The sequence below is a fragment of the Haliotis asinina genome, chromosome 6 (genome assembly GCF_037392515.1).
Source record: "Haliotis asinina isolate JCU_RB_2024 chromosome 6, JCU_Hal_asi_v2, whole genome shotgun sequence".
Lineage (NCBI taxonomy): Eukaryota > Metazoa > Mollusca > Gastropoda > Lepetellida > Haliotidae > Haliotis > Haliotis asinina.
Window position 1 is genome coordinate 40,484,546 of NC_090285.1, and position 21,439 is coordinate 40,505,984.

The following is a 21,439-nucleotide window of genomic DNA, read 5'->3' on the forward strand; positions in this document are numbered from 1 at the left end:
GTCACATTTTGATTAGAAACTAGATCGCTTCTACAGGACAAACTCAGGCTATTGTTCGACTCTCTGATGAATCGAGATACTGTTCTGGATTAAACAGATCTTCGTGTTCCAGCATAACGTTGACAAGAATGAAGATCTCAGGCTTCCAAGGAATCCTAAAATGACTGTTATTCAAAGGTTGGAATCAGAATTTGTGGTGGGATCAGTGGAGCTGGAGCTGATTTCCATGACCTTTGGGGGTAACGATGACTGGTCTGGATGTGTACTTGATACCGTATGCTGAACAGGGCTTATCCTTGTAAACGGTGTCATGGTAAAATGCTTGTTCATACCTACACAAAACAGGAAGACCATTAACTGTCCGCAAAAGAAATGTCCGCTGTGTCAGAAGACCTCGACTTCATCGAACATAAGTCTCTCACAGTGGCCAGTCTGAACAAACTTTGAGTGCTATATATGATTTTAGGTGTGTCTGGATACCTCTGCAATATAATGGATGTGGTCTTTATAACAAATTGAGAGACTGTCATCTTTCAGCAAGACGTTGTATTTTATTCACTTCAAACATTTGCCCAGAGGCCAGTGTCTGATGTTTACGTCGCGGTTTGAGACATAAACCTGTCACCTTTATTACTTACGACTCGCTCTCAGATGTCACATCACAGCGTCAGGAACATTCAACTTAGAGAAATGGACTTTTTGTCAGAAAAGGTCGTCTGAGCATAGATGTACAAATCCACTTTAGTCTGGCCGCGAATGCAGACCATCAGATAATAGGAACACGGATACTTAGGGATACACTGGACTCGGAAGCATGTATACTGCAGTGATGTAAGTAGACTAACAAGAATAATAGTAGTGATTATATGTAACATAACACATAGGCCCATATTCAATGAATGCGTGAAGTGCGTAAGATAATGCTCTGCTTTGACGGCGAACTGTTGGGCTTTTGTCGTCGATTGAGAGCTATAGTGGTGGAGTAAAATATGTTCTAGATAGAGACTGTTATTCTCCGTTGCAGCGCCAAGGTGTAGGAGCGATAATCAAAGGTGATAGCCAATACGTGTGATACATGATGAGAGGGTGACACCTGAATGTTTGCGCTAATGTGGTCTATATTAAGTACACTGAATGGAGCCTGACTGAACAATCGCAAGCACATTGTGTTCAGCTTATGCTCATAAGCTTCCATGGCAAAGGTTTCAAGAAGACATCTCAAGTACACAAATAAAGATACCATGCGGAAATTTGACAAATATTCCCTCCTTTGGACATCCAAGTGTGAACTGCGCAATAGTTACCACTTAATGTGATACATGGAATGTTGTTCTGTAATGTTGGAATAATTGAGCGAGGATATGTAGGGAAAGACAATCAACGTCGTGGGAATAAAGTAACTGCAGTCTACCAAAATTACGATCTACAGTGAGGAAAACTTTTGAAAGAAACTGTTTAATAAATACGTTAACAGTATCTGTGTAAAAATAGTAGTCGTATGAGTTAAGTTATGTTTGTTGCAAGAAATAAGCTGGTTTAAGAGTGAAACTGTCCTCATAGGAAACGATGTCAAAGTAAGATGCTTGATGCTAGAGATCAACTAGTTTCACAAAAACATAGGTATTGCTCGGGACATAAACTGGTGTAAAGATAGTTACTATCCGAATCGATGAAAATTACTTCAAACTGATTACAATAGCAGAATGGAACAGAGTGGTTTTGTATGTCTAACTTACACCATTACATTGGCAACAATAGAAAACGACCCGTAAAGATCCGAGTTTATTAGTAACGGTCAGTAACTTATACTTGTCGAAAGAGGCGACTTACGGAATAGGATGGTCAGGCTCGCTGACTTGGTTGACACATGTCATTGTACACCAGTTGTTTAGATCGATGCTCCTGATATTGAATTCTGGTTTGTCTGGTCCAGACTCATTTATGTACAGACCACCACCATACAGCTGGAATATTTCTGAGTGCGGCCTTAAATACCAACCAGCCAACAGAAAAACGGTGTCAATGATATTCACCTTGTAACAACACAAAGACCAAGCTTCCTAAAACTGGTCTAGGCAGGATATTAGAGGGGACAAATTGAATAAAGATCTACACGGACTTCTATTCTTGATGCAATGTGACAGATCATATGCTTACTGGCCTGAATACCTTCCGGAAGAACTTTGTCCCATATTTGATCCGTCCAGCTATTCCAGTCTACACTAAGCTGTCAGTCCAGTTATACAGCAAACGTCGTCCACTGAATCGTAACAGGAACGATGATATGCAACTGCAATACTGCTCCAAGAGTAACACTGACTTATAGCGATATAAACTGAGGTCAAAAGGAAAGACCTGTTGCAAGACCATAACATGTGTCACAAGAATATAATTTTTGCTTGTGGTAAACGTATCACATTACAAATGGTGTCATAGGATGAGACATAGGATGACACCCGCTGAGTACACGCCAACCTGAAATAGGTCATTAGCTATCTAGCGACACACTTGCTGACAGTGATATGTGTATGCGGTGTCAGCTGCCACTATACATTCTTGGTCCAGGCTTTGACAAACGAAGTACTGAACACCACATTTGATGGTCCTATAGCTACTGGCTAGAAATTTCATATAGAAACGAGCAGCGAAATGGCTTGACATTTGAAGCGCTTCTTCGTAATGAACGATTAACGGTGTTCCATTCACCGCATAAATGCAACATGAGAAGCCTGTGTTTGATGTCTCCTTCTTGACATTGCCAAAATAAATAACTCTCGCAATTTGTCAAATTGTACCCGCCGCCATATACCTGGAATATTGCGGTGTGAAATTAAACTCACTCACTCGTAGATACGGCACATTACGTAAAACATCCGAAACCGTACTTGCTTTCTAATGGCGTAGGCGTGGAATGTGAATATGAATAACTATCATATCTTCAGGTGCTGCACTCATAATATCCCAGCTATATGACGACGGTCTATAAACAATAGGGCCATAACCAAACTATCCAGTGATTGACATCATGAGCTTTGATCTACACAAATTGAGATCTAATTTCGAGCTCAACTACCCGATCCCGTAAGCTGCCTCTTACGACAATCATGGATTGATGGAGACCAATTCTAACCCGTATCCCTACTGGTCTCTCTTGCGTGGGGTATTGATTAAGAGATTGTTTGAGAGACTTTAACTAACAGCATCACATCGGTGCTCGTGGCTTAACCATCCACACTGTATTGCCTTCAGCTCTCGCTCCCCAGTAAAAACAAATGGTTACACGTGAAATAGAGCAATACACATCCCTTCGTAAAATATACACAGATTTCGAACGTGTATATGTTCAAATGGTATATCAATTTTACCTTTGTTCTGATGAAATTCCTCATACTGTGTACTCCGCTTTCTTTCCACGTGTCAGGAATACATACTTATTTCAACTAGGTTTCATGTTCAGTAGCAGGTGTCACGTCAAATGTTATACAACGATCAGACATATTGTTTTTACAATACATTGCCATTCGGTGAAGTATGAAACAAATATACTTCATATACAAATGCACATGACAATTACATAGTCGATATACAGCTTGCATTCATAATCTATATATGTTACAGTCAATATCTACAATCAGGCAATGTGTACAATGACTGAATTAATCAGTCAACGTGTACATTGCCTAACGAGCTCAGTCATTGTGTACTGGATATATACAAGTGAGACGCCCCAGGATTAATTTGTTCTTGTCACCACCGTCTTGATGTATGAATTCGAGACACTAAATGAGACGGCATGCTTTATGTATTGACGTTCCCATTATTAATATCAGCCATCTTCATCTTTTCAGATGATGCAGTGACTATCCGGGATGCAGCGACTGAGACAGATTCAGGCGGCTATCCTTGTAGCCTTCTTCATGGACCAGACACTCTCGAGTAACAAACAAGGCGCTTCCGGTAATAACATACAGGACGAAAATGGGAGTGTTTAAATAACAATAAGAAATGTCAGACAGATGAGGGAAGATATATATGGGAGGAGTCGCTCTCATTCATATTAACCCAGAGCTGCTATAATGTATTTGGGATTTTCATGTACTATCCCAGTCGCATTAGCTTATAGACTGGGTGGATATGAAGGGATCTATTGACTTTCATGTAAAATCCCGGTCACTGTAAGTAACAACAGGAGAATTATATATGGACTTCTGACCGTCTTGTACGATGCAACACTAACGAACATGCCAGTGTACAGTATGGACTGTGGCAGGGAGGAAGATAAGCATACGTCAGGAGGGTTGTGGGAGATTGTCAACATGCCCGTTAGGTTATTGCCGATAACAATACAGAGGAAGATAAAGCAAATATAAGCTCTCAAGAAACACGAATGTCAGTGCACGTTGTTCCAGGTAGGAAGATAAAGCAAATAAAAGCTCTCAAGTAACACGAATGTCAGTGCACGTTGTTCCAGGTAGGAAGATAAAGCAAATAAAAGCTCTCAAGAAACAAGAATGTCAGTGCACGTTGTTCCAGGTAGGAAGATAAAGCAAATAAAAGCTCTCAAGAAACACGAATGTCAGTGCACGTTGTTCCAGGTAGGAAGATAAAGCAAATAAAAGCTCTCAAGAAACAAGAATGTCAGTGCACGTTGTTCCAGGTAGGAAGATAAAGCAAATATAAGCTCTCAAGAAACACGAATGTCAGTGCACGTTGTTCCAGGTAGGAAGATAAAGCAAATAAAAGCTCTCAAGAAACAAGAATGTCAGTGCACGTTGTTCCAGGTAGGAAGATAAAGCAAATATAAGCTCTCAAGAAACACGAATGTCAGTGCACGTTGTTCCAGGTAGGAAGATAAAGCAAATAAAAGCTCTCAAGAAACAAGAATGTCAGTGCACGTTGTTCCAGGTAGGAAGATAAAGCAAATAAAAGCTCTCAAGAAACAAGAATGTCAGTGCACGTTGTTCCAGGTAGGAAGATAAAGCAAATAAAAGCTCTCAAGAAACAAGAATGTCAGTGCACGTTGTTCCAGGTAGGATGATAAAGGGAATACATGCTCTCAAGAAACAAGAATGTCAGTGCACGTTGTTCCAGGTAGGAAGATAAAGCAAATAAAAGCTCTCAAGAAACAAGAATGTCAGTGCACGTTGTTCCAGGTAGGATGATAAAGGGAATACATGCTCTCAAAACACAGGCATGCCAATGTTAAGTTGTTGCAGAGAGGAATGTAATGGGAATGGGGACTCGCAAATAACAACATGCAGTGAAGGTTGTTTGCAGAGAGAATGATAATGGCATAATTATCTCACATAACAAAATTTGCCAGTGTAAGTTATTGGGGAGAATAAAGGAGTATGGAGAATAAAGGAGTATAGAGGCTCTCAGAAAATAAACAAACCCCAGAGAGGAAATTCTAAGATGCTTCGGTGAAAGATCAAAGGCGCCGACAATACATTATCAGACGATGTGCACTTTTTGCATTACGTCACAATGTGTTGACATCACTCCGCCATTCCAGCCTGCCCCCTCGTAATGGAACTTTTTTACATTACCTCACTATGTAACCGACGTCACGATGGATGACAGCTGAATGTACTCATCTAAACTTTCGTTGGTAGTAGAAATGAGACGGTCATGATGCCTAGTATGGTTTAAGAGAATCACAGATGTAATTAGAATGATCTAGAGAAGGTGTTTAACCCGAACATAAACCGTCACCAAACTGTTCCTCATTTGTTTTTCTACTAACGTTTGTCAAATGTTCAGTAGAGTACCATTTTTATAGATTCAATATTTCTGACAAGAACTCATGTAAAAAGCAGTAGGTGAATGCCTAGTTGTTAAAAATGGTGTCATATCACCTTCTATGTAACTCTCTTCGTGGTGGACAATATACATAAAAGCATTTTAAGTAGAAATTTGGTTTCCACTTAATGGTTCATATGTTTCTTTCAGAAACGTGTAGCCCTGCTTCTGATCTGATATTCATCCTAGATGGTGGCTTATATATAAACTTTGCCAGGGACATCATCATGGATTACAACAGTCACCACATACCCGACTACGCAGTCCGGGTCGGACTGGTTCTATGCGAGGATGATTCAGTGCACTACCTCCCCTTGCAATCGGGAATGAATTATTTAGCTGATATATTTGCAAGTATCAGATACATTTATACATTGCAGAAACGTATTGTGCATTCCAAGGAACAGACGACACAGTATCCGATTAACCGACAAATCAACTCCTTGCCCTTTTTGTCAACATCCAATACAAGTTGCTTGGCACTGGCGAGGGAAATGTTTTTCAACCCAATCAGGGATGATGTGGGTAAGATGGCGATGTTTGTAACGAACGGAGTTTGGTGGAACACTACTGGTGTCGTTGATGACGCCCTAGCTTTGAAGGAAGACAATATTACCCTTGTCACAGTGGCTGTTGGGGTTCAGGACATTGACACGTTAAATGACTTAATGACCATTTCATCTGGTGAAGGTACATTCATTGTGGTGAAAGACAAAACAGCTCTTAACGTCCTGGCAACTGATCTCTCAAGAGGAAACTGCCAACGTGAGTGTTTTCCTGCTTTGAAAAGTTGAATATCTTTGTATCTTAATCGTAATATTTAATTTGCAATAGCCATTATTTGTGTACTTCAATATGAATGTGATTACGTAAATACATCCTGTGCTACTATTTCCTTTCAGCGATAACATTACAGCTAAAATATCCAGAGACTAGCTCCCAAAATTTCACAACAACAGCTGTACCACAAGGTAGGTGCTGACTGGCACGAAGTCCTCTTTGGAGACTTGATGTTCCAAACAAGAAAAAATCTCAAGGGCAAATAATGCATCATGACGTGACAGTGAGCGTTTTCTGCCTAGCCGTAGACTATGTGCACTAATAGGTGCAGTAAAATCCCTAAATGACTAAAATGTGCGAACGAAGTCCATTCATAGTGGTCTATATCGCTAAACTAGCTTTGTTTTACAAAGTACGAGTAGTTTCACAGCGAACGCTTTCAAGATTTTTGTAAAGGTCTCGGAGAAAAAGCTCCGTTCAGATAAAAACACAAGACGACAAATGTGATAGTTCGTTAATTTTCCCGATTAAAGTTTAATGTAAAAGAATCTATTGTAGAACATACTATCACTGCAACAGAACAGGTTAACGTTTCTTAATCTAATAATGATAATCTAATAGTCTGTGCTTGTAATTATCGAAGACCGAATTTAGAAACGTATTTTCAGAAATCAGCCCTCTTTCTGTGACAATTACTGATATTGTCTGAGACATTTTCTTGGCAAACATCGACACTGGAAACACAGTCTCGGTAGCTAAGTAACACCACATGTGAGAAGATTCTGTGGAAATTCTCGAAGTCGTTCTTTAGACCTTCTAGATAGAAATCAGAACAATAGCATTTGTTTTCAACGCCACAATCGCACGTGTTAGATGTATTATTACTATAATAATAAGTAAAATTTAGGAAATTTAAGAGTCTAACTGTTTAAGATCTTTCCAAAAGGATTTACTCTCAGTTTTCAGGTAGTCTCGGTACTCAAGCATTCACAACGCAAATTATATATTACATTGTTAAAAGTCACATGCAATAATAATAATATATCGTCTGTACAAGAATCAGACCTACCTGCCTGTATAATTACTTAATTACTTAGACATTGTGTATAGCCTCATAGGTGTTAAGTTGAAATTGCATGTGGTCAGTGATTGACGTTGTGTATTGCATATTGTCATTAGCAGACAGTCAGGCAGACACGTAGATGTCAAGAAAACAGATACTGAGTTTTGTCTGTTTCCTTAGATATGTATTAAAGCATTTCTGTTTTCAAGCTGAGCAATTTCTAGCAATGAAATTAGTATTTCTTATGCTACACTTTCTTGAAAACTCGGTTTCCAAATCTGCAAGTATGGGACCCGTGTATTGTTATTACTACAAACCCAAGATGCTTGTAATCAAACGAAACATCTCTTGTTCTCCAACGTCGACGGCAGCGATAATCCTTGTACACATCACTTGCTGTTGTTACGAGTCGCCTTCAGGGATCAAGCAGCGACAACCTAATCAATGTGCATGTGCATTGGGCGCAGCTGTTGATACTGTTGAAACCACTTTTTTCTTGGTTGAAATTAGTAAATCCTTTGAACTCCGATTTCGCTGTCTTTTTCAGCGCGTTATTTTTCAGCTTTATAAGCTCAGTTCTCATTTTTGATAGTTTGTTTCAGTAAGTCCATACCAAAAGGTATCAGAATCTTCAAACTTGTGTTTTGCGTTGCATCTGACCTTAAAACAATCATAAGTCCTCACGTATGATCTGATAAAACGTTATCTTTATCCTTGCAGCCTCCTGTAATAGACGAAAGTTGGGGGAAAACACCTACGAACAACTGACATACTACCCTGGCTTTGGCTACCTTGTGGATCACAAACATACGTGTCCGGGTAGAAAGCTGTACAACCAGGACATCTGTGACTGTATATGACACCGTATATGGATTGAGTATATTATTAACGTGGTATCCTAGCCATAAACCTGTTTCATGTGTGATCTGCGGCGGATATGTCTGTTGTGTACATTCTTTCAGTCGTGATGCTGTTCTATCAGGTCACGTGTGACTGGATATGAAATAGACTTGAACATTGTGTATATTGTAGGTGTAATCAACTCAGTCGTGATGGTGTTCTTCTTTGACATATGTGACTGTGTGTGAGATCGACATGAACATTGTGTATAATATCAGTGTAATCAACCCAGTCGTGATAGTGTTCTTCTGTGACATATGTGACAGGATATGAGATTGACTTGAACAGTGTGTACATTGTCGGTGTAATCAACTCAGTCGTGATGATGTTCTTCTGTGACATATGTGACTGTGTGTGAGATCGACATGAATATTGTGTATATTATCAGTGTAATCAACCCAACCGTGATGGTATTCTTCTGTGACATATGTCACTGTGTGTGCGATCGGCTTGAATAGTGTGTTTACAATGGGTGTAATCAACTCAGTTGTGGCGTAGTTATGAAGGAAGAGAATATGTATGTTCTCTTCAGTTCGGGCATGAATATGTTCAACCTAGATATGTGATCGAAGGCCGACTTGTCCGATGTGTATTTTGTTGATGTCACATCTCGGCAATGTCCAATCAGATAATGTAACTTTAGGCCAACGTATACATTGCGATGTTGTTGTGATCATTCCACTTAATCCTACCATCATGACGTTAGTGGTTGTATGTGTAACCGAGGTGTTCATTGAGAACGCTGACAGTTTGATCATTTCATAAACCGTAAAGGCACTGCTTAATGATAAAACATAGAAGGGACAGCTTAATGATGAAACATAGAAGGGACTGCTTAATGATGAAACATAGAAGGGACTGTAACATCAGGTGATAGAGCCTGAAAGGACATGTACAGAGAATATAAAGTAGATTGATCATTACAGCCATTGATATGTTCAGTCAGTGTATGCATGTACATGAATGTCATGTGTTCACATTTTGGATGTGTAATCGATCCAGGAAAGGTAGATATATACTCTTTGAAAACTTAGAGAAACCTGAAATTTCAGTTTGGATGGAAACAGTGTTTGCAGTACTTTAACTTGCCAGTTGGCCATCAGGGCCTGCTGTTGCCTACAGGCTTTAAAACCTACACGCCCTGAATAAAGTCTGCAGACCTCGCTGGTGTTGATATTGCCATGCACAAAACGCTGAAATAGCAGAGGTGAAGCTGTAAGTCACCGTAACACGATGGATTATGGATGATTCCCAAACGTTAGAAAAAGAAAAATAAAGAAAAAAATTCTGGGAAAAGATTCCAGTGTAAAAGAGACAGATAATTTACTGAAGGCCACAAGGGCCTTCATATATTTGAAACTGTCGGTCCGATGCAATATCAGCAGGCGCTGGCTGGGTCTTCGGACGCTGGATAGCAAGTGAAAGCGTTTGCAACTTTTATACAACAGATGTGGTATGAACGCACAGCCATTTCTCTTCATCACTACCGCTAAGCACAACACATGGGATATCGAACACACGCAAGCACCTTTCCTGTAGCGTTTACCGTACAAACATCCATAGTCAAGTGGTCATGCACTCTCATTATCATCACCATTGATTGATTGCAATATATCTCCAATTCTTTCAATGGTAAATTAAAATGAAACATCAGCTGCTTTTTTCTAAGTGTACAAAAAGCACTATTGATGTTTTCCCAACGGATAGGGTCAGTATATTTTAACTTGACAATCCCCTATAACCTATGTATAAATGCAGCAGTAATCTCTTGACCTCTGCGGAGACATGCATGACTCAAACTTTCTGGGCAAGCAAAAACTGCTAAGTCATGAAGAAGATTAAGTTCAGTTCCACCATGTTTAAATGTATGACTGTTGAATTAACTCAAACGTGTAATGCATTCCTAAGATTATATAATCATCACTGCTGTCAAGATACCAGGCCGGATAGATTTCAACTGCATAACCTTTTGAGATGGTATTATTCCAAAGTTTTAAAGCAAATGCAAGTTATTCCATCATGCATTGCGTCATATAATTTGGCATGGTTGCCATGGGCAAATTTACAACGTTTTAAGCATTCCGTCAGTTAATCCGGTGGCGTTTATTCACGAATAACCGTGCCAGCAAACAGAAATGATGCTACAAAAGGTAAACTTGACAATGATAAATCACAAGCAACAGTAGCAAGGCATTTCGCTGATATTCCACTTGACGCAGTGGCCTCTTCAGTGGGTTCGATTTGAGTGGTTTGGCGAAAAAAACGAAGGAGGTTCCTCAATAGAGTGTCTTTGTAAGATCTTGTTTAAATCCAGAGCAACTAAATATATGTGTCGATATGATGAAATTTTACGTCCTGACTTTCTCATGATTATATAAGCACCACGTGCCCTTTTCAAGTGTGACACTGATTGTGCTCGCCCACACACAACACCTGTTCAGATTTCATGAGAGAGGGTGGGTCAGGGTCTCACAATCTTGCCTTGTCATCTCACATTTACTACATGTATGGATTGGCGCATCTGATCATTATTAACGACGAATGCATCATCAGGTACATACGTTTCAGCATTATGTAGATTAAGTAGACCTGCAGAAGTGTAACATTAAATAAGGTCAAAATACAAGCCACATGCAAGACACGGTATATTTCACCACGCAAAATGGCTGTATTACTCATATATAATGTTAGACGATATGCTGAAGCAACAAAGCCTTATTGTATGACGCCATCAAGCTGTATGACACCACGCCTGTGTACAAAGTGGACAAACTGTTGCATGCACGTGGGCATGATATTCTTAGTCTACCCTCAGATCACTGTAATCTGAACCCTTCGAGATGATTTTGGGGTATTGTGAAAGGTGTTGTTGACAGGCAAAACGAGACATATAAAATATCAGATGTTCAAAAAGTAGGACTCAGAGTCTTAGAAACACTTCACAGGAGGTTTGGGCCATGTGTGTGGCCAAATGTGTGAGAGATATGGAATCCACATATTGAAGACATGGTGATGTACACCATGCAATAGTCCAGCCCATTGTGACCACAGTTCACAGTGATGTTTGTAACCACACGTACAGTGAATCATCACAGTAAAGTTTTGAAACTGTCCCCGGGACTATCAACCGTGTTCGGCTGTTACAGTAATTGTCCAGACTCCCGTGTCACTAAATGTCTTAAAACAACAGCAGTCTTATGATAGTTTCTTGAACAACCTTTTCATTACTTTTGATCAACTTCCCGAAGTTAGATCATGAGTTGGTCTAGGGAAACAAATAAGAAAGATGTGAAAATGTGTGACGAATTTTACTTGTAACTCCTCATAATTAGGAATTCATTGGTGCGATTCTGGAAGAAAAGAACTATACAGTAAAATGTCATAAAAGTGTATTTCGTCATCTGAAACCTTATCAAGCATCATCGAAAAATCGGCACAATACAACACTCGTCCCGGGAATAATACGTAATGTGTGAAACATGTCACGTAATTCACAATCTCATATCACAGTCACGTTGGCACTTTGCATGTTACCTATTTAAAGCTGGTATGCTTGGCTCTGCCACCTAAACGATATTCATACTGGCGTTGAAACTCAGGCAGACATCATGTCGAAGCAAGGTACGTTTGAAAAGCTTATTTTGTATAGATTGTCAATGGTTTTCAGAACGTAAGAATACTGTCTTGAGGAATTTAAACACCCATTCCCGTTACAAGAGCTTAGAAAATATGTCAATAGTACACCACGTGAAAACATTCAAACAATGCACACAGTAGGCAGTATACCTGCATGTAGAAAAGTGAATACAGATATTCCGTTTCAATTTGCAGCAGACGTGCTATCACGTTAAGGATATACATTATACGAATTCACGTTCTTTACCTTAATGTTCTTGTGAATAATTCTTCACTAAGCACAGTATTAATGTCATCATTGTGATGAAACTGACGAATATTTTCAACCTAGACATGTGATCTTAGTCTAGTGTTCATTCTGTAATTTGAAGATGTTACATCCCGGTTATGATACTGTTCAACTGCTCTAGCATTAGGTTGTTATGAACATTGTTGAAATGACGGTGTGATCATGTCAGTCTCGAAGATGATCAAGCAGGATATATGCTATTGTATATGTGATCGAACAATATTGGTTTGATCATTTTGATCAATGAGGTTTTCAGGCCACAGAGATTTCTTGTTTCGATTTTGTATGTACATAAGCAACAATGAAACGTATACGTTGTGTGCAGCATATAGTGCCAAAGGGTACAGATGTTATCTGACACGCCTCTTCTTCAACCCAACTGCTAGGTTTGGTTGAGCGGCTTGCAAATGGTGGTGACCTGATTGTGGCGGAGGGGTATCTGTTTGAGTTTGAGAGAAGAGGATACCTGAAGGCAGGAGCGTTTGTCCCTGAGGTTGTCCTGGAACACCCTAACTTGGTGAAGAATCTCCATGAGGAGTTTGTCCATGCCGGCAGCGACGTGGTTCTAGCATTCACGGTGAAATGTTGCATTGGTTCTTATTTCTTTGTCACTGTAAGGCCAGGCAATATTTGTGGGATCTGTGTCTGTGTAGCAAAGCTGAGGACAAGCTGGTTCTGTACATCAAATATAGATACTGTAATCAGTGTTTGATTAATGCAGGACCAATATATCACTGAATTATCATTATGGGACCACTACTGTAATTTCAAGTCGATGTATGAACGGAACGAAATCAAAAGAGAGTCATCAGTGTGCATGAATTACAAGAATTATTGTCCTGTGAACTTGCAAAATCACAAAATCCTGCTTCAGTGGCATAAAGCCGTTATTCCAAAATGCAGGCTCTACTGTGGAGTCCCTTTTCTCGATTGAAGTAGAAAACGCCTGATATTGATCAAATGTTGTACTATATATGTTCAAAACTTTCTCAAGCAATATCTGGAGTGGTGGGGTATCCTAGTGGTTAACCTCATCACGCCAAAGATCCGGGTTCGATTCCCCTCATAGGTAAAATGTGTGAAGCCCATTTCCGATGTCCCCAACCGTCATATTGCTGAGATATTGTTGAAAGCAGAGAAAAAACATACTCACTCGTTTTAGTAAGCAATCTTTTGTAAGACTGAAATTTTCTTTTTACAAATATTGTGTGGCTTTGACCCGTTCATCCTGTTCACTTCGACCGTTAATAGTTATGTTGTATTAGTTATGTCATATTTAGATCTTCGTGCACCCGTGAAGATCTGGGGTAGAATAGGTCTTCAGCAACCCAACGTTTTCCGTAAAAAGCAACTATATGCCTGTCGTAAGACGCGACTAACGGAATCGGGTGGTCTCGTTGACTTGTTTGACATTTGTCATCGATTCCCAGTTGCGCGGAGCGATACTAATGCTGTTGATCACTGCATTGTCTGGTCCAGACTCGATTACAGACCGTCGCCATATCTTGCTAAGCTGAATATACCATCGTGTTTTGGGATACAAAGACTCATGAATTCCATTTCTCTGTTATTCTATCACATAGCAATGCACCGAGTGTAAACATATGCAATGAGTGTAAACATATACAGCTCGATGTCACGTTTAGCCATTAAAAGTACCGTAATCACAAAAACAGATATCAAACAAAAACTAGATTGAAGTGCCTGGTACATTCTTTAATCGTTCATAACTTCCCAAGCTAAATGTTTTCGAATCATTGGTTAGTGGGTATGCAAACGTGAGGCTATGACGCAAAGACAGTCAATGACAAGCCTAGCCTTTTACCAATTGGATACCCTTAAAATCTCAACCGAACCTACAGGGAATCAAAGCTGAAAATAGATTCGTTTGTGTGACTACTAAACACAACTAAAAGCGATGCATTTACCTCATAATATTGCATTGACTACAGCTGAACTGATATAACTTAAGAAGCGTCATAAACTGATGATTCGGGAACTGAAATGGAATCATAACGCTACTCCAGTGTTTCACGCATCTAATATTGAACAGCAAATGTAACACAATCTTTTTTTCAAGTTTTTAAATGGAAGACATAAACATGAACGTTTTCTTTAGGAAAGTTAATATTTTTCGAAATTTGCGTTTCTTTCGTTGTTCGGTATATATACTACATCTGCCCGACAGAATATGTCGAGATTACCTTCATCATCTCGTACATGTTCCCAGTATTATGGTCACCGGGAAAAGATGAGACTGACAGGAAGAGAGGACCAACTGGAAGCTCTCAATCTCGAAGCGCTGAAGATTGCCCGACAAGTGGCCGATGAGACGGGCACGTTGATGGCGGGGAACATCTGCAACACCACAGTCTTCAGAAGGGACAGCCAGACTCATATAGAGCAGACAGAAGCCATGTTTAAAGTAAGTAATAATTCCACTTCCAGTAATTCGGAGCCACGCTCATATACTTGTAGTGCTATTCGCTTTTCACAAAACCAAATCTGCACGTGTATTGATGTTTTGGACCTCTCAGTTGTAAAACAGACATTTCTAGTACCTGATCACAAGGACACCCAACTTTCAACGAACACGATGAAAATGCCCGCTTGGCATGTATATAGCACACATGCCGTGGGAATATCTGTGCCTCGGTCCTCTGATGAACCATTATGTTATTCCGTACTTTACACTCGAAATGTCCTTTTCGTAAACCCGTGAAGATCCTGGTTAGAACTGGCCTTCAGCAACTACTTTTCGTATGAGCGACTAACGGGATCGAGTGGTCAGGCTCCGCTGGCGTCCTTGGCACGTGTCATTGCATCCGAGTTGCTTAGATCGATGCTCATGCTATTAACCACTGAATTGTTTGTACTCGATTATTTACAGACCGCCACCATATAGCTGGAATATCGGTGTGTGCGGCGTAAAGCTAAACTTTAACTCACTCACCAAATTTCGTAAAAAGGGATTGGAGCAAAGGATCAAAACTTTAATTTAGGCATCTCTGGTATTAAGCTTCAAATTATACGGGCAAATATAAAATTATTTAAAATTAGTCACATTTCGATGGTTCTTTTGGGTGTAATGAAACATCCGTCGTGTTGTATGTAAGAAAGTATCAATAACATACATCGCGTTTGCTCTAGGCATTTATGACTCTCATCATTTGTGTGGATTTCTCAGGAACAGGTGGAATGGGCGGTACAGGGAGGGGCTGACTTCATCCTGGCAGAGACATTCAGCGAGTATCCAGAGGCAAGACTAGCCCTCGAATGCATCCAGAAGTATGGCCAAGGTACTGATTGGTAACGTCTACTGACCCGCTTTACAAATTAGTAATGTTGTTTGCAGACCAATTTATAAAACAATGTCACCAAACAAACCCACTTCACGAAGTCACATCTCCCGGACAATCTTAACTTTGCCAGTTCACAGCAACAGCTTCAAAAAATAATGTTGGTGCTTCATCGACCCGCTTTACAAAGCAATGTTGTAATATCATGCCTGCTGTTTTCAAATGACGTTGTGCGTGGACTCTTTTCACAAATGAATGCAGCTGCGGATATACCATCTTCCTACAGCAATCATTTTACGTTGTTTCCACATAACCTTTCCACAAAGCAATATCAATGTACGTAGAAGGGCTTCACAACGCAGTTCTGCTGCTTGTCAAACCATTTGTCATAGTGGCTGTCCTCGTAGTGATAAAACGAAAGTAGCACAGAGTATTGTCTGTTTGGATGGAGGTGACGTCCGTATACTAATTCTGACTAGAATGAATCTTGCAGAGCGTGTCATTTTCAGCATGGCCAGGGCCCACTTGCACAAAGCGATCTTAGCGCTACAACTATCTTAAGCCTATACTGGAGAATGGGAGTTACAATCATTGTAGTGCTAAGATCGCTTTGTGCACGTGGGTCCTGAACATTTATGTAATTTTGTGCTTGTCGATGAAATCCGAGCGATAACATAACATAACAGTCGTTGCACTAGGATCGGGTTTGGAACGGGAACCTAGTGTGTAACGGTTGTCTTCTCCAGCTGTGTACGATGCTTGAGGTAAACGTCACATGCATTGTAAAGACGATAATAAAAAAACTGACGAACCTTCATGGCCTTGAACGATTTTCATTCATTCATTTCAGTCAAAGACTAACATAATATTACATGTTCCTCGCAAATAACACTTGGGAGGTGGAATTGGTTTGGGCAGCAAAATGAAAACCCGAGTCTCATTTTTGGGAACCAGTCGACTTCACAGAGAAACAAACGAGTCACCGGTATTGTTATTCGTTCTTTACACTGCATTTAGAAAAAAATTGTGTTTTGTCCTGGAAGTGTCTCCTCACACAAGATATTCATAGAGAATGGTGAGAGCGACATCCGGCCGTAGAGCTTCTTCAAAGCTATAGTTCTCTGAAACAAAAATGTCACTCTTTAGATAGCTTTAGATGTCATTTCCTGCTAGCGTCGTTGATAACAACACGCGGCATCAGCATATCATCCAACAAATTGTAAAAACACAAACTTCGATCATGTAGAATTATTTGGTCGGCGAGGAACGAGGATGTTAAGTTCAATTATCAGGCACGATCCTTCATGCGAGGCGGTCATGATTCTTAATATCCCGCTTTCCAACATCAGCCGTCCCAAAGGAAATTAAAACAACACCACGCACAGCAAAGGTATTTTAGATGGAAACGCTATCTTGCATGGATTGTGTTGATCCTGATAATGCCACTTGACTGCATCTACTTCAGGTATCCCTGCGGTGGTCAATATAGTTCCCCATGTGAGTAGTACAACATTTGACGGACAGACCTTCGGTGCCGCATGTCGTAAGCTGGAGGAAGCAGGGGCGGCTGTTGTAGGCGTCAACTGTTGCCGAGGTCCCACAACGATTATCCCTGTTGTAAAAGAGATACGCCAGGCGTGCAAGGTATGAAGAAATGACATTACTATTCTCGCTGAAAAAAGCGTTGCTCAATGATGTCACATAAATACACAATCCCAAAAAAGAAACGCATGGGCGATTTGTATTTTAAAAATCTATTACTTACTATGTTCAAACAATCGTCAAACATTTACCTAAAAGTCTTGATTTTATGAGATTTCTTACAAGGATTAGAAAGGTATTCAATGTCGGGTAATAAAAATACAGATTACTGTCAGAAATGGCATTCGTTTTGAGGGAGTTTCAAGGTCAAATCGCTACGTCACGTCTTGACTCTGCGACACAGAATATCGCCATTGAAAGACTGAAAGAATGTTAGTCTGAGCAAGATACCATGGCTTGCAGCTCATTGCAACCAAACAAGTACAACAAATGACCGTCCCCGTACAGGCAGACCTCGAGTTACTACTGCAACCCAAGATCGCTGCATCCGGGTACTACAGTTGCGTGATCGCACTGCCACGGGCGAGAGAGCTGCTACCAGGGTGCTTGAACTTCAGAGGATAGCCGCTCAAACTGTAGGGAACAGGTTGAAAGAGATTGGTCAGAGAGCCAGGGAACATGACGGAGTCGTGCTACGTCGTCACCATCGCGCCCAGCGCCTCAGTTATCTAACAGTATCAATTTGATTGTATAGGCATTACCTTCTTCTAAACCAGTGTAAAATGTATGCGCTAAAGTCTATTTGTGGACGAGTTATACATGTTGGGAAATGAGACATTTCTCGTCTGTGCGTTTCTTTTTTGGATAGTATATCTAGTATATTCAGATATCACCAAGGATGTCTCCATTCTCACATGATTATTGTCGTTACAGGGCCCAATTGCTGCTCTACCAGTTTTGTACAGGACAACTCCGAAGTTCCCGTCCATGCAATCACTCCTTGATCCATTTTCCGGTATTATTACGATCAGCTTGCGTTGCATAAAGGGATTATGTGTTTTCGGATATGTTGTGTTTTAAGTTTGCTGCGTGACGAGAAGCAAACATGAGAAACGCCATATGATTCATGATGTTTGAATCATCAAGAGGTTAGTCAGTGTATACAACAAATATTATTTTAATTATTATTATTTGAGGCCTGTGAGCAGCATTAAAACGTGATACGCACAAAAGCGAGAATTTATCGATCTCGCCTTTACTACAATTTACTTCACAGCTTAAATGGTGTATGTTTTAGACTGTGAAGGTGTGTGTGAACGACGAAAAGTTATCCCAACCACTGAATCGGATTGTCAGGCTCGCTGACTTAATTGACCCGATTGTGTATGTCGATGCTGATTATTGTCGATCATTGGATTGTTTGGTCCAGACTGGATTATATACGGATCGTCAGCATATAGCTGGACTTTTCGTGATTGTGCAGTAAAACAACGAAAAAAAAGCAAACCAAACACTTTTGATCACGATTTATGCCACCTATTGGCCACGGTAGAAGCGCCAGTCACTATCTATAGAGTGATGCCATAATTTCCGAATATGTAATAAATCTTCACAGTTAAAGGAGCACAGCTGTTTCTCAGTACCTGTTTCACGAAGCATTATGAATCGATCTTATATTATACTTTAATGACACATCTATTTCACAGTATTTCTTTTGACTATATGTATGATCAATGTCGATTAATGTCTTATTTCTCAGGTAAGCAAGCCTTTCCATATGACCTACCAGCTTTTTTCTGTGGGCGGTCTGAGGTATATGCGTTCGGCAAGGAAGCCAAGGAGATCGGCGTTCAGGTCGCTGGCTTGTGTTGCGGGAACAGCGCCCATTATACCCGGGAACTGGCTTTAGCCTACGGACGCACACCTCCGGCCGCAAAATACTCTCCCGATATGAGTCAGCATTTTGTGTTCGGGAAGAACAAGTCCTTTTCGGACTACTACCAGAAGGGGCTCAAGCAAGAACTGCTGACTACTGAAGTCCCGAAGTAAAGGGTTCTGAGCCGACAGGCGCGCTGTGGGCGTCACGTCTCTGTCATTCAAGTTACTATTCCCCGACCTAATTACAGTATCGATCATTAATATTATATCAAATTATTAACTGCTTATCTACATAAATTGAGTTTGAAATTGGGATTCACGAAAACGTTTGATCAGGCATATCGGAGTCCATATAACTATGGTCAGTTTCTGTAAATCATTCTCGCGATTATATACGTTTTAAAGCCCCACAACAAACCTGGATGCATGTGTACTTTGGATGTCCAATGAATAAACGTCACTGTTTAACATTGCTTTAACTGTTTGGGTATTGAATCTGTGTATGAGAGAAGATACTGTTACTTCCACTGTTACTTACGATAGGAGACATACGTATGAAGTCTGATTGGGACAGTTTGCGAGAGATCGCCACTATGACAGACACATAGGTAGATTTAGGAATTGTGCTGGTGTTACGGGCGCGGTCAGTAATCATAGAGATGTATCACTTATAGTATTGGTTAACAACTCAAGTGAATAAGTTAGTGAAATTTGGTTTCACGCCCCAGTATGCATGCATGGGTGTGCATGAACGTATGTATTGGCCATGGTGGATGGGTGGATGGATGGATTACGTAGTGAGTTAATATTTAACGTCACGGACATTTAAAATGCTAGAGAATCACAAATATGAACATAAAAAAAGTAAAACATTTCAGATGAAGAATACAGTACATCAAACACGGTCTATATAAAATTATGACCAACAACTCAAGGTTCGTCGCCATACTAGGAACAAAGTAGGGATGAACAAAACTGAATTTGAAAGCATCAACAACCCCTTTTTCCCCCATATTACTGATTTTGGAGTTGGAACTTAGGATACATCATGCCATTATCCTGTTTACTGCACTTTGGATCTTGATATTGTTTTTGTCTGAAACAGTTAAGGAGCAGTCGTCACCACAGAATGACACCCAAAATGATGATGGTGTAACTTGGTACAAATACTTATGGCACAGAGATTCAGACAATTTCTACGTAAATTGTCAAGTAATCTCAATCTCTCAGTACACTATGTGATCTTATAACCACTAACACAGACCATGCACTATCTTTTTAGTAAATGTCATACACAATGCAGCAAATCATACAAAGCAAGTGTATAAAGGTATTGGCACACAGAAATATTTTACACAGCCACCATGGTGGGATGAGGAATTAGAGAGAATTAAGCATGATAAATATGCAGCACTACGTGCACACAGGGACCATAACCATGACATTAACATTTACAAACAATACCGTCACACATTCAAGCAGCTATTTAAGAAAAAGAAAAGGAAACATTTACAAACACAGAAAGATAACTTAATTTCAGCTAGATCTGACCCTAGACAGCTTTGGAAACTTATTAAACTTAATAGAATGTCCAGCTGCATTTCCCCACAAATAACTTGTACGCAATGGTATGATCACTTCCAAACACTACTCACTGCAGACATTAGTCAACTCCAACACAGTCAACAGTCTACTGACAGTCAATCCTCTAAGGTACACTCAACCAACCTATAACACAAGAGGAAGTTATGTCTCACATTAAACTGTTAGCAAACAATAAGTCACCCGGACCAGATGGTATTCAAAACGAATTTCTTAAAGTTTCTAAAGACTACATTACACCTACTCTTACAAGACTATATAACCGCACACTCAATACAGGTCACTTTCCAAGTGCATGGGGAAAAAGTATCATATGTCCATTATTTAAATCAGGTAACAGATCAGATATAAATAACTACAGGACATTTCCCTCATTGATTCACTGTGTAAAGTATTCACTTCAATACCAAACCCTAGGCTACAGACATGGTGTAATGAAAATAATGTACTAGGTGACTTTCAAGCAGGTTTTAGACCTGGCTATTCTACAGTAGACCATATGATTACCTTTAATGCTACTGCAACAAAATATTCATGCAAAAGAAATGGGAGATTTTACTGTTTATATATTGACTTTTGTAAAGGATATGACACTTTGAAACACCATATTCTCTTAAATTCTTTGAATCATGTCGACGTGTAAGGTAA

The 21,439-nt window shown here is 40.0% G+C and overlaps 2 protein-coding genes across 2 annotated transcripts; both read left to right on the forward strand.

The window, feature by feature from the left end:
• The first annotated feature begins 706 nt into the window (after positions 1-706).
• Positions 707-9,708, forward strand: LOC137287178 (uncharacterized). The gene is made up of 5 exons (XM_067819349.1): positions 707-831; positions 3,849-3,957; positions 5,953-6,567; positions 6,705-6,773; positions 8,366-9,708. Exons 2-5 carry the CDS (start codon positions 3,870-3,872, stop codon positions 8,503-8,505), a joined length of 912 nt encoding a protein of 303 aa, XP_067675450.1. The 5' UTR covers positions 707-831; positions 3,849-3,869; the 3' UTR covers positions 8,506-9,708.
• Positions 9,709-12,051: 2,343 nt separating this feature from the next.
• On the forward strand, positions 12,052-19,662 carry LOC137286921 (betaine--homocysteine S-methyltransferase 1-like). The gene is made up of 7 exons (XM_067818953.1): positions 12,052-12,166; positions 12,857-13,047; positions 14,701-14,895; positions 15,658-15,769; positions 17,235-17,413; positions 18,245-18,326; positions 19,071-19,662. The coding sequence occupies exons 1-7, from the start codon at positions 12,154-12,156 to the stop codon at positions 19,358-19,360; spliced, it is 1,062 nt and encodes a 353-aa protein (XP_067675054.1). The 5' UTR covers positions 12,052-12,153; the 3' UTR covers positions 19,361-19,662.
• The last annotated feature ends 1,777 nt before the right edge of the window (positions 19,663-21,439 follow it).

Bases quoted from the DNA above. Each gene is read 5' to 3' on its own strand.
- LOC137287178 (XM_067819349.1), top strand. From the start codon at position 3,870: ATGCAGCGACTGAGACAGATTCAGGCGGCTATCCTTGTAGCCTTCTTC. The intron at 6,568-6,704 runs GTGAGTGTTTTC...ATTTCCTTTCAG, and splicing joins CTCAAGAGGAAACTGCCAAC to CGATAACATTACAGCTAAAA. The intron at 6,774-8,365 runs GTAGGTGCTGAC...TTATCCTTGCAG, and splicing joins AACAACAGCTGTACCACAAG to CCTCCTGTAATAGACGAAAG.
- LOC137286921 (XM_067818953.1), top strand. The intron at 17,414-18,244 runs GTATGAAGAAAT...TTGTCGTTACAG, and splicing joins AGATACGCCAGGCGTGCAAG to GGCCCAATTGCTGCTCTACC. The intron at 18,327-19,070 runs GTATTATTACGA...CTTATTTCTCAG, and splicing joins ACTCCTTGATCCATTTTCCG to GTAAGCAAGCCTTTCCATAT.